We start from the raw sequence: 19,986 nt of genomic DNA, 5'->3' as shown, positions 1-19,986 counted from the left end.
AGTTGCCGAATCACTGATGCAGCAAAACGTAATATATATTCAGAAAGGGTAAAGGCTCCCCTCCCCCAGTCATACTTCACCTTCTTATGATGGAAATCTTCCTCTCTCCAATTCAGATCGTTGTCGCTCAGTGGCTGATTTATTTAGCAGTTTATCTTGTCTCCTTAGCCCAGTACATGTCTGTAAATTAGATCCTATTAAAATTCCAAAGTACAGAAGAACTGCCAATAAGCGAAGTGCATTGCACCCAGCGCCTCCTGCTTCCATCTGGAGTGAGAGCCGGGTATCAGAAGATCTGCAAGTGAAGCTCACCCCCTCCCCGGACATGGGGGTGGGGAGCTTATAAGGACAATTGCCCTCGTTATTCTTGTTTATACAGTGGTACCTCGGGTTACATATGCTTCAAGTTATATACGCTTCAGGTTACAGACTCCGCTAACCCAGAAATAGTGCTTCAGGTTAAGAACTTTGCTTCAGGATAAGAACGGAAATCTTGCTCTGGCGGCGCGGCAGCAGCAGGAGGCCCCATTAGCTACAGTGGTGCTTCAGGTTAAGAACAGTTTCAGGTTAAGAACAGACCTCCGGAACGAATTAAGTACTTAACTCGAGGTACCACTGTACTTCACCTGCCAGTCTCCGCTACTGCGAAGCTCTGCGCCCATTTTGACAGGAAGCACTGGAAGTCCACACTGCCATTATATTTATGGGGATGAACCAAGAAGATTTTTCTGAAAGAATTTCTTGAAACAAAATGGCAAAGTGTTCTCATTTGTATTGCAATTCCTGGCTGGATGTGATCTGAAATAAGGTCTGTTATTTTGCAGAACCTCTCTCACACTCTTTCCTCCTCTGCAGTGCTGGCTGTGGCCGGACAGGTGTGATCTGTACCCTGGAATACATACGGCAGCTGCTGCTGAAACAGGTATTTCTAGGCAAGTCAGATCTGAGGGATGGAGGATTGAGGAAGCTGGGTGGATTTGGTCCAATATTTCTGTCTGTTGGAACAACAAATATCGGAACAATGTTTGACCAGACACTGTTGCTGTTTTCTTGTTTAAAGAGTGACTGTGTGTCTGGCTATTTCTTGGCTGGGTGGGTGGATAGGCAGACAAACGGACAGACAGATGGATAAAATGTCATGTAGACTTTGTTTTTAAAAATGGTGTTTAATTGAAATATGATTAGAATTTGATTTTAATAGAATTTGCCCCTTCTTCCCCAAAAGAGATGGAATTCCTGAAGCATCTCTGTTTGGAATATGTTCGGAATAGAACCAGGTGTGATGAGTGCCTGGTCTGGCTTTGCCAGTGAGTGTGTGTTTTGTAGTGAACCTCTTGCTACATCTGTGCATTGCATGCAACACTTTAATTAAATCTGTTTTCTATATATGGCAGAACTCTGGACATTGTTTATTAATTTAGAGCATTTGAACCCTCCTCCTCAGCCAAAAAGGCTCCTGAAACAGCTTACATATAATCCATGGAAACAAGACTGTCCCCTCCTAGGAACCAATTCTGTTGTTCATAAACTAGCTTATCAGAATAAGACTATTACTTACAAGTAGTTTTGTTTTTACACTTGGAGGTGTTCAAAAATATAACCTTTCTCCAGCCGTCTGAGTTGACACAGTCCATAACTTCATATATAGCCTCCATCTGTATGTAAAATGAGGAACAAAAATGTCCCTTGGAGAGGACTATTGTACTGCAGAGTCTCAGCTCCCACAACAAACATCAAGATACAGTACTTGGTTGATCCCTGCAAAATTCGCATCTTCCCTTGCCTTCTGCTTCTTTGGGGAAGATACCTCACATAGCTCAGAGGAAACAGCAAATGAAATAGGGAGTAGTAAAGCAGAGTGGCAAATGTGGGAACCCAAATGAAGGTCCTTCAGTCAGATATCATGCAGCCCTGTATCAGGAAGTTTTTAATGTCTGATGTTTTACTGTAAGCCACCCAGAGTTCCTGGGGAAACCCAGCCAGATGGGTGGAGTATAAATAATAAAATTATTATTATTATTATTATTATTATTATTATTATTATTATTATTATTATTGCCGACATTTCCCCAGTTCTCCTCTACTTTTCAGAGAATCCCCCCGCATTTCAGTATTTTTGATGTTGTCCTAGAAATGAGGAAGCAGAGACCAGCTGCTGTTCAGACCCAGGTGAGCCCCGCAGTCATCGCTGCTGTCCACACCAATACATTTTGCTGCCCGAAGCAAAGATGATGTGTGTCCTCACAGAGTCTGGACTGGCAGCTGAATCTGGTGAAGGGACGGCGCCAGTAGCTAGGCAGGGGTGAATTGCCCTGGGTGGCGCTGGGCTTGCAGGGTACCCAAGCCACCACATCGCTCCGGGTGCCCTCTAGCTGGATGGCGCCTGGCAGGGACGCAGTCACTCTGGCAGCGCACCCCATCCCACAGTGTGCCCTCCCCCATTGCGCTGCGCAGGTGCCCGCCTCGGGCACTGGTGGGGCTCACTCCAGCACTAGACAGTACCCCACACTGCACCAGGGGGCAGCAGACTAATTTAGTGTACAGGCTCTTTATCTTCATATCTTGGTATTTGGTGTTCCTAAAGCAGGGGTCGCATCGAGGGCTTCATCTGATGTCCAAAAAGGCTTCTGAGCTCCCCTGATGCTCTCACCACTTAATCATGAGGGGCTGAGGGTGGTTACCTTTTCTCCCTTGGAAAACCCACAGAGCTGAAGGAGGAAGTGGGAAGGCTGATGTTTTTCCCACCTCCTCTTTGGGCTGCATGGGCTTCTCAAGGCTCCTATGAATTCTTTGCGATCCAAGTTTTGCCCGGTCCCTTGGAAAAGCAAAGTGAGTGCACACGTCCTCTCCTTCTGTCAGTTGTGGGTAAGCTTTTCTGGGATTGTAGGATGCGGGTGGCGCTGTGGGTTAAACCACAGAGCCTAGGGCTTACCGATCTGAAGGTCCACAGTTCGAATCCCCGCAACGGGGTGAGCTCCCGTTGTTCGGTCCCTGCTCCTGCCAACCTAGCATTTCGAAAGCACATCAGAGTGCAAGTAGATAAATAGGTACCGCTCCGGCGGGAAGGTAAACGGCATTTCCATGCACTGCTCTGGTTCGCCAGAAGCAGCTTAGTCATGCTGGCCACGTGACCCAGAAAAACTCTGTGGACAAACGCCAGCTCCCTCGGCCAATAAAGCGAGATGAGCGCTGCAACCCCACAGTCGTCTGTGACTGGACCTAACGGTCAAGGGTCCCTTTACCTTTAGGACTAGAGAAGGCATGGCACCCATGGCACTTGCTCAAAAATTCCACTGTGTCCATGGGCCTCAAAAAGTTGGTGACCGCTTCCCTCGAGTGTGGCCGAACCTTAAGGGCGTTTGGAGCTTCCCTTTATAGATCAACATTCTCCTCTCATATCTCATATCTCCTCTTTTCTTGGCAGGAGCAGTATGAGTTTGTATACCATGCGGTCACTGAAATGTTCCGGGCTGCCCTGAGTTTATCTGACTCAAACTATGAAAACGTCAAAGAAGTAAGAGACAAATCCAAAACTCAAAGCAACACTGGAGTTACTGGAACTTCCCACATAGGGCAGCTTCTCCTCACTCATCTGTGAAAGTTGGCAGAAGAGGTGGGGGGGGGTGTTGTAGTCCTCAGTGGAGATCAACCCATTGCAGTTTCTCCTTGGATTGCTGTTTTGATTGGGGAATCTGAAAACAGACACTTCTAGCCCATAGACCTCCAGTTTTTGAGGGGCATAAATTTCTTCATGAGTTTTAATCAAACTTGACCAAATATTTAGTTGATCCTTCGAAGCCTTTCTGAGTTATATTTGTGAGCTGAATTCATAAATGTCACAGCAGATTCCTGAAGATTGTACCTGCAGTTGTGGCTTTAGCTCTCATAATTTTGTTACTGCAAATATTTCATTTTCTTCAAGGAACTCAGGGTCTTCCACTGCCCCATCCTGGCCCCTGCTTTAAGAGCGACTATCCCAAGGTCACCCCGGGGGTGTGTGTTAAACCTTCGTGTCCCAGGTCCACACTGGCTTTGAATGCATGTTAAGAAGAGGAAAAGGACTAATCTTGGTTTCCCAGGACAACTGCAATGCTCTCCCCTTCCTTTTTTGCAGGGGTTGGAAAACTGCAGCCCTCCAGATAAACCTCAGCCAATATGGCCAGTGGGCAGGGATGATAGGAGTTGCAAGCTGCCTTCACACGCCATGTTTAAAGCTCATTTCTTCCCCATTTTAAGAATCCTGGCAATGGAGGGAAAGATACAGGCAGCTACTATAAAAGCAAACCCAGCTAGCTGTCTTTCTCTCTGCCTGTCTCTGGCACACAAGTGCAAGTGCACACATTCCCCTGCCGGGAATCTGTGCTTTGAGGAGGTTCCTCTTTCATATTCACTTCCCCCCAAAATGGCCTCTTATCTTTCTGATCTACTAACTGGGGAGTTCCAGCTGTGTAAGTCTGATACCACAAGAATCTGGAGGCTCTGTGGCTTTAGGTTACTTTCCGTGGGCTTGGGAGGGGCAAAAGTGACAGCAAAGTGAGTGAGATATGATGGTGGCCCCATGGGCATAGGTAGGATTTTTGTTAGGGGGGCAGAACCAATGTGATGGGTCAGTTAGTTAAGTATTTCTATTGTTTTACTCGCGCCCCCCCCCAGGTTACACCCATGGGTGGCCCAGAGACTGGCATTTGAAGGCCCCTCAGGCTCACAACTGGGCAGGGAGACAAGAATTAGCCCATCAACTGCTTCAGACTTTTCATAGCCAAGCTTCTCAGGGCTTGTCCACATTTGAGCTGGATCTTGCTTGGAGACGACATTTTCTCCTTTTGAATTTGGCTTCATTAGACCAGTGCACCCGCAAGTGCCACAGCTATTGGGGGGGTTGGGGGTTTTTTTTGCTCTGGGTGATGCCTCCCAAGGGGCACCATTGAGGCTCCCAGCCTGTGTGTGTATGCAAATGCACGTGGGGTGCCATTACTGGGTCTTTGACCCGAGTGAAAAAAAAGCCTAGCTTCACCGCTACACACACAAACAGACACACACTTCAACTGCAGTTGAAGATCAAAACTGCTTGCTCCCATTCACACCAGTAGGTGTTCCCTTTTTCCTTTCCCCATCTTCCAGTTTGTTGATTCACTTTTTAAAATTCTGAACAAATGGCATGTGTGGAGAGATCAGCTGAGCAGCAAACACTTTAAACATAATTGTCTGCCCAATAATTGCACAATCGTTGTGGGAATGTACACCTCAATAAGGGGGGGGGATTAGTAGAGAGAGGATTAGGTGGCGCACATTGGAGCCAGAGGGGAAGAGAAGTGAATGGGCAGCTGTAGCAATGGGGAGGAGGAGGAAGGGCCCCCACTGAGAGGGCACTGTGGCTGAGGAAGCCTCTCCACCCCCCAACAAGCCCTGGAACTGCCACTGAATGGGTGTATCCCTCAAACACAAAATCCCCAGCTAGAGGGGAATACTGGAAGACTCAGGGAACTGAGCCCCAGGAAACTGAAGGCTGACAAAGAAAGCCCTTCTTCACCCACTGCATAGAAGGAGAGGTGGCCACCGGCTTGGATGGCTTTAAAGGAGTAGACCAATTCATGGAGGAGAAGGCGATCCATGGCTACCAGCCGTGATGGCTCTGTTCTGCCTCCGCTGTCGAAGGCCAGATGCCCCAGTAGACCAGCTGCTGGGAATCCCAAGTGGGGAGAGTGTTGTTGCACTCCAGTCCTGCAGGCTGGCTTCCCATAAACATCTGCCTGGACAATGGGAGAGCAGAGTGATGGACCTTTGGCCGGACCCAGCAGGACTCTTCTTCTATGTAAGAAGGGTGGCAGGAAAACTACCCTTCCCAGCAATCTTCCCATCCCAGCCTTATAGGCAGGTCAGTTAAGATCTGTGCATAAAGGCTGCCCCAGGGCCTTCTTCCAGTGTAGCGCTTCTTCCCCCACACCAGCCACACCTGGATTCGGAAGAGACAGAAGTGTTTGTAAATGAAATAAACAAAAATTAGCTTGTTTTCTCCAAGCAACTGAAATCTGTGTTTGCTTTGGTGGGTTTGTCTTGCTACTATATAAAAACTAAGTCTTGTTTTTATACAATTAAACAAATTCTTAAGCACAAACACAAACTTTTATTTTACATCATCTGCGTTAATAAGCACACTGGCTCTGTTCCTATTAATTTCTGAAGGTGTGAGCAGCTTGGCAAGGGAGCAGGGAAAGCTCCTTTCTGTGTGACTAGGCAGTCTTGACAAGGTTGTATAGCAGCTGTCCTAAGTTCTGGAACACATAGGAGGTATAAGTGATGTTGCAATAGCAGTGAAAAACAAAGAGCTAATTTTAAAAATAAATGAATGCTCACATGAATGCAGGAGTAGCTGGCCATGCCGGCGGGGGCTGATGGGAATTGTAGCCCCACAACCTCTGAAGGGTATCCCGTTGGCTACTGTAGATTGAATGTGTGTGTGCCACCCCCTCAGAAGCACACAGACGTGGCTTCCTGCAAACTTCCTGCTGTAGCATGTTCAAACAGCTGTGTTGGCCTAAATCGTCCCTTACTTCCTTTCTGTTCTTCCGGATTTTGACACAGAACCGTCTTCCCCTCTATGACGACGCCCTCTCCCTCCGACACCTGGCTGTGGCCCCGCTCAAACGAAGCACCGTCCTCCACCGGTAAGGAAGGCTGAGAGAGGGAGCCTTGGAAACGGCAGCCCAGCCGTCTTGGTTTGGCAGGAAAGCAGAGCCATGTTTTGCAGTGACACCCGAGAGGTGGGAGTTCTTCTCTGGGGAGGCCCAGCTGGTGCAGACTTTGGGCTGCCTTAGGAAAGGGGTCAGGACCCTCCACATTGTACAACATGGTTCTTTTCCCCCCAAACCGGGTGCTGGTTATACATTTTCATATTTTAAGATGGTAGATGTGATTATTGATTATTGGGTTGCCTGGTTTTATGCTTTGAATGTTTATGTGGAGCTGTAGCTCATTTTGGGTTTATTCAGTGGAGAATGGCAGACACTAGTATATGGGTATTATTATATATAATAAAAAATACGGACTGTATTACAGCAGCTGTGAGCGCATCTCTCTGACCTTGGTACTCACCATTTTGACATCCTTCAAATCACAAAGCTCAGGCTTGGACATGTCAGAGGGGCATATGAAAACCATCACTTGGGTGAAGAAGTAAAGCCCTGCCTCCTTCTCATCCGTCAAGCCTTCCTCAAGACATACCTTTCCAACTGCAGCTTTCAGATTAGCTCTCCTCCCCTTAATGCCTTATCTACTGCAGTCTGCCTTCCACCAATCAGTCTAGGCACTTGGATCGAGAAGCTTCCAGGCAGCCAGCTGAGAAGCACAAAACAGAGGCCTGGAAGCAGAGGCAGAGCTTGGGGCTGGAAGGCACGAACAAAGAACCCCAGCTGGGCGGCTTCCAAAAGAATATTAAAATACTGTGATACATCAAACATTTAAAACTTCCCTAAACAGGGCTGCCTTCAGATGTCTTCAAAAAGTCTGGTAGTTGTTGTTCTCTTTAACATCTGGTAGGAGGGCATTCCACAAGGAGGGTGCCACTACCGAGAAGGCCCTCTGCCTGGTTCCCTGTAACTTGGCTTCTCGCAGTGAGGGAACCGCCAGAAGGCCCTCGGTGCTGGACCTCAGTGTCCGGGTAGAACGATGGGGGTGGAGATGCTCCTTCAGATATACTGGACCGAAGCCGTTTAGGGCTTTAAAGGTCAGCACCAACACTTTGAATTGTGCTCGGAAACGTACTGGGAGCCAATGTAGGTCTTTCAAGACCGGTGTTATATGGTCTCGGCGGCCGCTCCCAGTCACTAGTCTGGCTGCTGCGTTCTGGATTAGTTGTAGTTTCCGGGTCACCTTCAAAGGTAGCCCCACGTAGAGTGCTTTGCAGTAGTCCAAGCGGGAGATAACCAAAGCATGCACCACTCTGGCGAGGCAGTCTGCAGGCAGATAGGGTCTCAGCCTGCGTACCAGATGGAGTTGGTACACAGCTGCCCTGGACACAGAATAGACCTGTGCCTCCATGGACAGCTGTGAGTCCAAAATGACTCCCAGGTTGTGCACCTGGTCCTTCAGGGGTACAGTTACCCCATTCAGGACCAGGGAATCCTCCACACCTACCCGCCTCCTGTCCCCCAAAAACAGTACTTCTGTCTTGTCAGGATTCAGTCTCAATCTGTTAGCCGCCATCCATCCTTCAACCGCCTCCAGACACTCACACAGGACCGTCACCACCTTCACTGGTTCAGATTTGAAAGAGAGGTAGAGCTGGGTATCATCCGCATACTGATGAACACCCAGCCCAAACCCCCTGATGATCTCTCCCAGCGGCTGCATGTAGATGTTGAAAAGCACGGGGGAGAGGACAGAACCCTGAGGCACCCCACAAGTGAGAGCCCAGGGGTCTGAACACTCATCCCCCACCACCACTTTCTGAACACGGTCCAGGAGGAAGGAGCGGAACCACCGTATGACAGTGCCCCCAGCTCCCAGCCCCTCAAGACGGTCCACAAGGATGTTATGGTTGATGGTATCAAACACTGCTGAGAGATCCAGCAGAACTAGGAAACAGCTTTCACCTTTGTCCCTAGCCCTCCAGAGATCATCAACCAGTGCGACCAAGGCAGTTTCAGTCCCGTGATGAGGCCTGAATCCCGACTGGAAGGGTTCCAAATGGTCTGCTTCTTCCAGGCGTGCCTGGAGTTATTCAGCAACCACTCGCTCAATCACCTTGCCCAAGAATGGAAGATTTGAGACTGGGCGATAGTTGGCCATCGTGGCCGCATCTAAAGATGGTTTTTTAAGAAGCGGTTTAATAACCGCCTCTTTCAGTGGGTCTGGGAAGGCTCCCTCACGGAGGGAAGCATTCACCACCCCACGAAGCCCATCTCCCAGCCCTTCCTGGCTAGCTTTTATAAGCCAGGATGGGCAAGGATCAAGGAGACAGGTGGTTGGTTTCACTCGTCCAAGCAGCCTGTCCACATCCTCGGAGGTAACAGATTGGAATTGACTTTTGCAATTTGACTAGACAGGCCTCTAGCACTCTCCCGCCCCGGTGCTGCTCCCACGGTGGCGTCTACCTCTTTCCAAATCTGAGCAACTTTATCTGCAAAAAACCTTGCAAAATCATTGCAGGAGATCATGTGGCCCGTACTGGGCCCCGATGTAACAGGTGGTTCCGCTAAATTGCGAACCACCTGAAAAAGTCTCCTGCTGCTGTTTTCTGCAGATGCAATAGAGGCGGTGAAGAAAGTCAAAATGGAGAGGAGGGCAGGGAGTTCCTCTGGAAAAATCCTAGGCTGGGCTACAGCTGAGAAGTAAAATTACCGCAAACTCTTCCTCATGCATAAGATTTCTTAAAGCAATTATTGTTCCTAAATTGTTTTATACTCCTCTGCAGAGGAAATAACTAAAAGAAATCACTTGAGAAAATGTACATGTACATTTTGTGCATTACAAATATGCATCCTTTAAAAATATATATACCGGTAACTTCAGTAGCCTGACTCATAAACTCTTATCCTGAGAGAGGTCCCTTCGCCTTTTGTGGAGATTTCACATAAACCTCTGTGTTCCCTGATCCAGGAGCATCTCGGTGCCGGTTGACCCTCAGCCCACATCAGCGCCAGAACAACCACCCAAGCTCATCAGGGACATGGGTGATACCTATGCGGTTGTGAACAAGCTCCGGCGAAGTGGACTGGGCGCTTCTCCTCCTCCTCCTGCTCCAGGCAACGAGGCCCCGCTTAGTGGAGAGGGACCCCTTTATGCCGCAGTGAAGCCTCGGATGAGCAATGTGCCCGACACCTTGGCAATTGACCCCAGTGCCTTTGTAGGAGTGCAAGCCAGTCACTCGCTGCCTGGAAGCCCCATCCACCGGCCAGCTTCCGCGGCAACCTGCGAATACGCCCAAATTAACCCAGGTGATGTGAAGTAATAGTTTGTGTGCACTTAAGAATTTGTATAACTGTATAACAATAAGACTTAACATTTATGCAGTAGTTTTAAGTGCTCCAGTTCTTTTATAGTAATAATAATTTTATTATTTATATCCTGCCCATTTGACTGGGTTTTCCCAGCCACTCTGGGCAGCTCCCAGCAGAATAGTAAAAACACAATAGAACATCAAAGATTTAAAACTTCCCTAAACATTATCTCAGTAACCCTAACATCAGGCCTGCAAGATATGGCAGGTCAGCGTTATCATCTCATGTTGCAGACATGGGGGAAGGGATGCCAGAGCACACCTACTTGACAAAAAGGGTCACCTGGAACTGGTGGTGACACTTGCTGTTGAGCCAACGTGCACAGGCTGTTATCTAGCTAATGACAGAAGAGACATTTGAACTAAGGATGTCCCTGGATCACAGCACATTTTCTTAAAATACTGTGCTAAACTAGCTCTGTGAATATCATATGACTTCAATGCAAGTAAACAAGATTCTAGTCATCATGACAAATTTGGATTTGGAGGTATTTCATGGGGTTTTTCTTTGGGTGTACAGAACCCAAGCAAATTCAAATGGGAATTCACAAAGGCTGCAAACATAGATTAGATGTAACTAATAAAATCCATAGTAAAACATTAAAGGCTGCAAATATCATTCTTCAGTCATTTTTCCTGGATTGTTTTATTTAATATTTTAATGTGTTGTAATCCGCTTTGATTTTTTCCCCTTAAGAATATAAAGTGGTATAGAAATAGAAATACAATAATATAATCTTTATTGCAGTCCAACGACCCATAACATGGATTCAGAATAAAATACAGATTCATACAAACAACCCCCCAGGGAAGGGAGACCGAAGCGCTATTTGTTTAGTTGTGGATATGTTGATCTGGCTTTGGTGAAAAGACGACTGAGATCTTGAGCCAGTATCTCAGGGCAGCCCACCATGCTTTACTTGATAGAAGACATTCACCTGTTTCTAAAAATAGTATTGCCTTTGGAACACAATTTGGAACTTGTTGGTACAGACAAATTTCTAAGATATGCAGGCGTCTGAAACTCGAACCCATAGTGAATTCCTACTGCTAATGGGCCACAGATAACATGAGATTGAGATCGGAGATCACTATGTGATATGTTCCAGAGGCTTTGCCTCAGAGATTCAAGGGTGGTATCATAGCCCAGATGGTACAGGAGAGAAGGTGGCATACCAAGCCAAGTGGCTTTTCTAACCATCATTTTCATCTATGAGCTGGCAAACTCCTCGTTGTTTAGGTATGGAAGGTATGGAACCCCTTCCCTAGACCAAAGACTAAGATCTTGAGCCAGTATCTCAGGGCAGCCCACCATGCTTTACTTGATAGAAATAGTATTGCCTTTGGAACACAATTTGGAACTTGTAGGAGGGACCGGAGAAACGTTTCCTGGAAGTCATCAAACCTGGAGAATGAGCCATTGAACCAGATGTTTGAGGCCTAGAGGAGTTGAGAGACAGATTTTGCATTAATTTTTTTTTTTGAAATGATATTTATTAGAAGTTTCAAAAGTTACAGAAAAAAGAAAAAAAGAAAACAACAAAAAATTTAACAAAACATACATTAAAAAAACATAAAAATCAATACAACAATAAGAATACTAATAAAAAAACACACACATCCAATATTCCATATCTTTATCTTTCATTTACTTGTTTCATCGACCTCCTCACACCTCCCTTTTCATATTCTAGTTTACTTATTTGTTTCAGCAAATTCTTTCCAGCTTTCTCAATTTTTATTGAGTAATTTGTCTTAACAGTCTAACCTATTAATTAACTCAGCAAATCCTTTCCATCTTTCACTATATTCTGTCATTCAATTTACCTTAATTTAACAGGTAGTCACCAAAGATGGTAGACTACCAAAAACTTTCTTTGAATTGACTGACAATATGGACTTGATTGACATTTGAAGAACTAAGAACCCCCTGGGGAGAGAGGGAACTTTCTTCTCTGAAGCTAAGATGACATGGACTAGAATTGACCAAATTTGGATTACTAGAGGAATGGCACCAAAGATAAAGAAAGTGGAAATCTGCCCTAAAACTTGCTCAGACCATAACGCTGTAAAGATGGAGATGAAGCAAACAACACCCGGCTCCTTTAGATGGAGGATGAATGACACCCTATTTAGAGATGAAGAAGTATATAAAAAGGCCCAAAAAAATTTGAGAGACTATTTTGAAATAAATATGACTACTAATGTTGAAAAAAGAGTAATCTGGGATGGAAGTAAAGCTGTGATGAGAGGGTTCTTGATACAACAGAACGCAATAAAAAAGAGAAGTCGAAATGAGAAAAAAGATAAAATTTTGGAGAAAATAAAAGAAGGGGAGAAAAAACTGAGAGTAAAGCCAAAGTCGCAGGAGATTTTGAGAGAAATAAAATTATATCAAGTACAATATATGGAATTGATGAATCAGGAAATAGAATGGAAAATTAAACAAATGAGACAGAAGACATTTGAATCAGCGAATAAATGTGGGAAACTACTGGCTTGGCAATTGAAAAAAAGACAAAAACTAAATACCATCACAAATTTGGAAGTAGAAGGAAAAGATATACACAATCCAACTGAGATTAGAAATTGCTTCCAGAAATACTTCAAACAATTATATGCACAAGGGCCACAGAATGAAATGGACATTGAACGCTTTTTGAAAACAAATGGATTACAAAAAATTTCACAAGAAAGCAAACTAATGTTCAATTGCAAAATATCTGACCAGGAGATAGAAGGTGCCATTCAAAATATGCAATTAGGCAAGTCTCCAGGACCGGATGGGCTGACTTCCAGATATTACAGATCTTTGAAAGAGTGGTTATTACAACCTTTGAAGGAAGTCTGTAAAGAAATTTTGGAAGGGAAAAGAGCACCAGAATCGTGGAAAGAGGCGTATATTACACTTATACCGAAAACGGAAACTGAAAAGACACAACTTAAGAACTACCGTCCCATATCCTTATTAAATGTGGATTACAAAATTTTTGCTGATATTTTGGCTAAGAGACTGAAAAAAGTATTGATTGAGGAGATTCATAAGGACCAAGCAGGCTTTCTACCGGGAAGACATCTATCTGATAATTTGAGGAACATAATTGACATTTTGGAAAAGCTAGAAGTGAATATAAACACTAAAGCAGTTCTGATATTTGTGGATGCGGAGAAAGCTTTTGACAATATTTCTTGGAGTTTTATGAAAAAGAACTTACAGGGTATGGGGGTAGGCCAAGGCTTTGAGAATGGTATAGGTGCAATATATTCTGAACAAAATGCTAAATTAATTGTAAATAATGTGGTTACGGAACAATTTAAGATAGAAAAAGGGACACGACAAGGATGCCCAATTTCCCCATTGCTTTTTATATCGGTCCTGGAGGTCCTGCTGAACATGATTAGAAGGGACCGGTTGGTTAAAGGTATACAGGTCGGAGCTAAACAGTATAAACTGAGAGCATTTGCAGATGACCTAGTTTTGACGTTACAAGAGCCAGAATCTAGTACTAAAAGAGTTTTAGAACTAATTCAAGAATTTGGTCAGGTGGCAGGATTCAAATTGAACAAGTCAAAAACTAAGGTTTTTGAGAAAAACTTAACATTGACTGAAAGAGAGAAGTTTCAGAGTGAAACAGGTTTAACTGTGGTTAAGAAAGTGAAATACCTGGGGATTAACATGACAGCTAAAAATGGGAATTTGTTTAAAGAGAACTATGAAAAATGTTGGATGGAAGTGAAAAAAGATTTAGAAATTTGGTCAAATTAGAAGCTTTCCTTGTTGGGTCGAATTGCAGCTATAAAGATGAATGTATTGCCTAGAATGTTGTTTTTGTTTCAAACATTGCAAATTGTGGACAAGATGGACTGTTTCAAGAAGTGGCAGAAAGACATTTCTAAATTTGTCTGGCAGGGCAAGAAGCCCAGAATAAAATTTAAGATATTAACTGATGCAAAGGAAAGGGGTGGATTTGCCCTGCCAGACTTTAAACTTTACTATGAATCAGCAGCATTCTGCTGGTTGAAAGACTGGCTGCTTCTTGAGAACACAGACATTTTGGATCTAGAAGGTTTTAACAACGTTTTTGGGTGGCATGCATATTTGTGGTATGACAAGGTTAAAGCACATAAAGCATTTAAAAACCATATTGTTAGGAAAGCATTGTTTAATGTTTGGATTAGATATAAAGATTTATTGGAAAATAAAACCCCAAGGTGGTTGTCACCAATGGAAGCGAAAGCTCAGAAAAAGCTCAATATGGAGGCCAAATGGCCGAAGTATTGGGAAATTTTGGAACAAGAAGGAGATAGACTGAAACTGCAGAGTTTTGAGAAACTAAAAAACAAAGTGCAAGACTGGCTTCATTATTATCAGATAATGGAGGCTTACAATTTGGATAAGAAAGTTGGCTTCCAGGTGGAAAAATCTAAATTGGAAACAGAACTGTTAGAACCCAAAACTAAGATTTTGTCAAAAATGTATAACTTGCTGTTGAAATGGAACACTCAGGATGAGACGGTCAAATCTGCTCTGATCAAAAGGGCACAAGATGTTGGACATAACATTATGTTTGCTGACTGGGAACAGCTGTGGACCACTGGGATGAAATTTACGGCATGTAATGCCTTAAGAGAAAATATTATGAAAATGATATACAGGTGGTACATGACCCCAGTCAAGCTTGCAAAAAATTACCATTTGCCCGACAATAAATGTTGGAAATGCAAAGAAAATGAAGGTACGTTCTTTCACCTTTGGTGGACGTGCCCTAAGATTAAGGCTTTCTGGGAAACGATCTATAACGAACTGAAAAAGGTATTTAAATATACCTTCTTGAAGAAACCAGAGGCCTTTCTCTTGGGCATTGTCGGCCAGTTGGTGTCAAAAAAGGATAGAACTTTCTTTATGTATGCTACAACAGCAGCAAGAATACTTATTGCAAAGTACTGGAAGACGCAAGATTTACCCACTCTGAAAGAATGGCAGATGAAGATGATTGACTGCATGGGATTGGCAGAAATGACTGGCAGAATCCGTGACCAGGGAGAAGAGTTGGCGGAAGAAGATTGGAAGAAATTCAAGGACTATCTACAGAAATATTGTAAAATTAATGAATGTTGAATGATGTCGGATAGAAATCAAGGGGTTTTTAGCTGTAATGCTTTGAGATAAGGATTTGCGGAATAAATAATTTGAATTGGAATACAAGAAGGGGAGGTATGAGGAGGTCAGGGAAATATGTCATTGAAAACTAAGTATTGTGAATTTTATGTGTTTTTAAACTTTTTTGCTTTTTTCTTTTTGTTTGTATAAAAATTGGAAACTTAAATAAATATCTTTAAAAAAACAACAACAATTTACCTTAATTTATTTTAACCTTATCTTACCATAAAATACCTTAAAGCTTAAAACTTAATATTTATTTGTACATAATTCCTTATATCGTTTCTACTAAAGCCAAATATTTTCATTCCAACATTTTTCCTAATGCTCATTAATTTTGCACTGATTCCCAAAATAATTTTTTTAAAAAATTTTCTTCCAATTTTCCTCCAACGTCTCTTCTTCCTGGTCTCGGGTCATGTCAGTCCTTACTGTCCATTCCATCTAGTCCATCAACCTGGTAATCTTATGTCCGAGGCTCTTAAGTCTTTTCCATGTCCCTTCTGCAGATCTTCTTCTTGTTTGTACCTGCACTTTACCTTGTCTTTTGTTGATCTCTTTCTTAATTTCTTTTCTTTCTCGTTGAGGAGTAGGTCTCGGGGATACTCCAACTCAAAAATAACTCCGACTCTCCTCAACAGATCAGCCCATTCCCCACAGTCCCATTCCCCACAGTCGGCTGTGTAGTCCAGAAAATATTTAAAAGCATGTTTCAAAGTCCCTCCAAAATTAAGGGCCCCCACATCTCCGGACCCCCCCTGGCCCACTCCAAATTCAGTCTTCAAGGACAGCGGCTTATGCTCCTGCAGGGCCTCGGGTCTCTCCATTTGTGTTACTTGAGGTTCAACAGCAACCTCCTCCATTATCTTCTGCATTTGCACTTGCCCTGTCAAAACAGGTTCCTGCGTTGGCTCCTGAATGGTTTCTGTATAAATATTCACTGTTTGTCCAAAATTTTTGACTGCAACAGTCATCAAATCCATCTTCTCATGCATCTGCTCCAACAAAGCGCTTGTCTTGCAAAAAGCAAGCACCAAAACTTCTTCAAAACACATTTTTATTCAAGGTCAGAGTCTGGTCCCACGATCTTAATCTCCACAGCTGTGAAATCCCCAGATCAACTCCAGCAACAATTTAACAAGCTCCCTCTAGAGGAGACAATTTCTATTTGTATCCATCTTTTGAAAGCAGGTCCAACAAAAGAGAATTACTTTCATTTTTCAAATTCTTTGTTTCTTTTAAATGCAAAAGGCAACATTGGAATCAATTTGTTTCTCTTCTTTAACTATCTGTCAAAAGGCGTTCCATTCACAGTCAATGAACTTCCCCAAAAGTCTCTGTCTCTGACACCCCGTTCCCAGGTTTGAGACGGTGGAAATTTTTCTTTCTTTACTCTCTCTCCTGCAGGCTTAAACAATCAGAATTCCCCCTCTTTACTCCTACTTCCAAGAGGGGTTTTGGTGGTTAAAACTGGAGGAATTTTAAACCTTTGTATACGACTTTCCTGACTTTAGCTTGCACAATTTTTGCTTCAGCCTATTTACAAAAGCGGAAGGCGGACTTCCTGTTTAGAACCTTCCCGCTTCAGTGCCAAATTAAAATGTTTCTTAATCCAATTTTCCGTTCTACTCACGGGTACTTGTTTAGAGTCCAGTTGTCCACAGGAAAAAGTCAGCGCTCTCCGGCAACGGCTGTGCGGCTTCACTCCGTGAAAATAGCGGTCGATTCAAAACATCGCGCCGCTCACCCCACGTCGCTTCGGATCCCTGAAAAAGGGGTTTCCTTGCGAGTAGGGGGGGGCGCTCCTTGTGTCAGCCGAATCCCACGTTCCCAGGCTTCCTCCGCCTGGGATTTTTAAAGGGTCTCCGCATTCGCCGCGGCGGCAAGACCCGATTTTCGCGGAGCGGGTTCCTCTTGATCAGAGGAATTCCGCCATTGCCGATGGCACTAACCCGGAAGTCCTGAGAGACAGATTTTGCATTAACTACCTTAATGGCTGATGGAACATAATGGCCTCCCCTTGTATAAAAGAATTGAAGTATAGCCAGTTTGCTTACCTCCGCCTTTTGATAGGCCGTTTGCCAATGATGTTTCCAGGACTTGGAATGATGGAACAGAAGCCCTAGGTACCGGAAGAATTTGGTCTGCTCTAGTTTGTGACCGTCCAGTACCCATTTACTCAGGGACAATCTCTTCTCAAAAACCAGGACTTTTGATTTTTCATAATTGATGGATAACCTATTACCGGAGCAGTAGTCTCAGAATTTCCTTAGTTGGTAGTTCAGGCCAGGTCTGGTTTGGGAGAAGATGGCTGTGTCATCCGCATACAGCAAGAAAGGGGTCTTTCTTGTCCCTATTTTTGGAAGATGGCCAACAGGGTCCATTAAGCTTGCCTCTAAGTCATTCAAAAACAAACTGAACATCTTATAAACTGTTTATAAGAAGTAAATAAGGAGGCCAGATACAGGATAAAGGAAGTATTTTTTTGGGTTGTTTGTATTGTTGTATGTTATGCTCACTGTATGTTATGTTCACGTTTAATGAGGTGGATTTGTGTATTGGGGCGTGGGGGTTTGTGTTATGTTCTAAATAAAATTCCAATAGAAATTTAAATTAAAAACAAATAAACAACAAACTGAACGAGGTAGGGGCCAAAATGCATCCCTGTCTCACTCCCCTGGCCATCTCAATACAGTCTGAGAGCTGGCCCTGCAACCCACACCTAACCTGCAAATTGCTTCCACTGTGCAGGGCTTTAATAAGATATAGGAGACGTTTATCCTTCAGTGCTAGATGTAACTTGGCCCATAGTTGGAATCTGGGGATGGAGTCAAAGGCAGATTTCAGGTCCATAAAGGCCACAAAGAGTTTTCCCTGTAGAGGTCTGGTGTACTTCTCAGCTAGGAGGGACAGCGTTAGACAGTGGTCTGATGTTGAGTGTTCTCGCGGAAAGCTGCCCGAGCTTCAGATATATTTATAGTCATTTAGAAAAGTTGTCAGTTTGTTCCAGAGAAAGCGGGCATACAGCTTTTCTATAATTGAAAGCAGACTGACTAGCCTATAATTAGAAGGCACGTTTGGCTGGCCTCTCTTAAAAATTGAGACTACTATTGCATGTTTCTAGCTAGATGGTACTTTGCTTGAGTTATTTACTATCATAAAAAGTGCCGCCAGAAGAGGAGCCCACCAGTGCTAATTTGATATGATCAATTCAGCTGGGATAAAGTCATTTCCTGGGGCCTTACCACTCTTAAGGTTCCCAATTAATGTATAGACTTCTTCCACTGTACCTGGGCTCCATTGTGGGAGCAGTGACAGTTCTGCTGAAACTTCATCATAAAAACTGGCGGGGAGATTTGAATTTTCCGTGAATATATTTCTAAAATGGTTCTCCCATACCTGAGCTGGAATGGCACAGCTGGGGGCTGGAGAGCTATTGCTCAGGAAGCCAGAGACCAGTTGCCAGAAGAGTTTTGTTTCGTTGTTTAGCAAGGCATTCAGCAACAGAGGCCAGGAGTTTTGTTCAGACTGCCTTTTTTTTTTGAAGCCAAAAGGGCTTTGTACTCTTTTTAAATTTTGAAATAAGTTGGGGGTAAATAGTTTAGGCCAGTGTTTCTATAGGCCAGTGTTTCTTCTTTGTGCGGCACTCTTGGTCGAACCATCTGCACCCTTTAGCAATGCGGGGCTTGCTGGCTGGGTTTATGTTAACAGAGACCACATCCTGCAAGAACTCAATGAGATTATCGTAAACTGTCAGGGAGGAATCTGTTGATAGGTCATTGATTATACAGTGGTACCTCTGGATACGAATGGGATCCGTTCCAGAGCCCCGTTCGCATCCTGAAGCAAACGCAACCTGCGTCCGCGCATACACAGGTTGCGATTCACCGCTTCTGCGCATGCACGTGATGTCATTTTGACCATCTGCTCATGCGTGAGTGGCGAAACCCGGAAGTAACGTGTTCCGTTACTTCTGGGTCGCCGCGGAGCACAACCCAAAAGCACTCGACCTGAAGCAACTTCAACCCAAGGTATGACTGTAGTTGATAGTAGAAATATAGTTGTACCTCATAAGTCGAACGGAATCCATTCTGGCTCCTGCAGCCAATCAGAAGCCGTGGAAGCCGCATCAGATGTCCAGGTTCCAAAGAATGTTCCCAAACCGGAACACTCACTTCCGGGTTTGTGGCATTCGGGAGCCGATTTGTTTGACAACTGAGCCATTCAACAACCAAGGTATGACTGTAATAATACTAATACTAATATCATAATCCCGAGGAAAAGTTTAGGTCCCTCTGACCTGTCGTGGTTACAGCAAAGGGAGTACAGAAAGCACCTATCGGGAATAACCTTTTCTTTGTCTGATCTCTTCTCTCTGCTACAGGCGATTCCAATCCCAGAGTCACCTCCTCCTCTCACATCAATGGATTAGGGAAAAAGCCCCTGAGGAACCTGCTGCCCACAGTATGTTCTCTGCGCGGTGTTTCCCAGCCACATTTCTATGTCACAGGACTGGGATAAGCCTCCGATAAAAACTGTAGACCAGAAGGGATGGGGAGCCTGTAGCCCTTCAACTCCCACTGCCCCCTCCCCGACCATTGACCCTGCTGACTGGGGAGGAGTTCAACAGCATATTGGAAGGGCCATAGAATCCCCCAGCCCTGATTCAGATTGGTTTTTAGGGTGTGTTTGGCTTTACTAGACCTGGCCTCCAGGGTGCCAACTTGAATAAAATATGGGGGGAGGCAGGTAAGAGCCCCCCCACATAATCAATCCCAATATTTGTTGCCTGCACACGATTTGAATGGCAATGCCCATCCACTTGGAG

General features: G+C 44.4%; 1 protein-coding gene across 4 annotated transcripts in view; it reads left to right on the top strand.

The window, feature by feature from the left end:
• The window catches only part of PTPN18 (protein tyrosine phosphatase non-receptor type 18), a 91,223-nt gene that overhangs the window by 66,862 nt on the left and 4,375 nt on the right, over positions 1–19,986 (top strand). For all 4 annotated transcript variants that reach the window (XM_053372078.1, XM_053372080.1, XM_053372076.1 and 1 more), the window contains 6 exons: positions 856–922; positions 2,092–2,169; positions 3,425–3,514; positions 6,583–6,665; positions 9,598–9,935; positions 19,543–19,622. In XM_053372078.1, coding sequence (XP_053228053.1) covers positions 856–922; positions 2,092–2,169; positions 3,425–3,514; positions 6,583–6,665; positions 9,598–9,935; positions 19,543–19,622 — 736 coding nt within the window. The remainder of the gene's footprint in view (positions 1–855; positions 923–2,091; positions 2,170–3,424; positions 3,515–6,582; positions 6,666–9,597; positions 9,936–19,542; positions 19,623–19,986) is intronic.

This window comes from Podarcis raffonei, chromosome 17 (assembly GCF_027172205.1).
Source record: "Podarcis raffonei isolate rPodRaf1 chromosome 17, rPodRaf1.pri, whole genome shotgun sequence".
Lineage (NCBI taxonomy): Eukaryota > Metazoa > Chordata > Lepidosauria > Squamata > Lacertidae > Podarcis > Podarcis raffonei.
The sequence above is the reverse complement of the archived record's forward strand: the minus strand, read 5'-3'. Positions and strand labels throughout refer to the sequence as shown.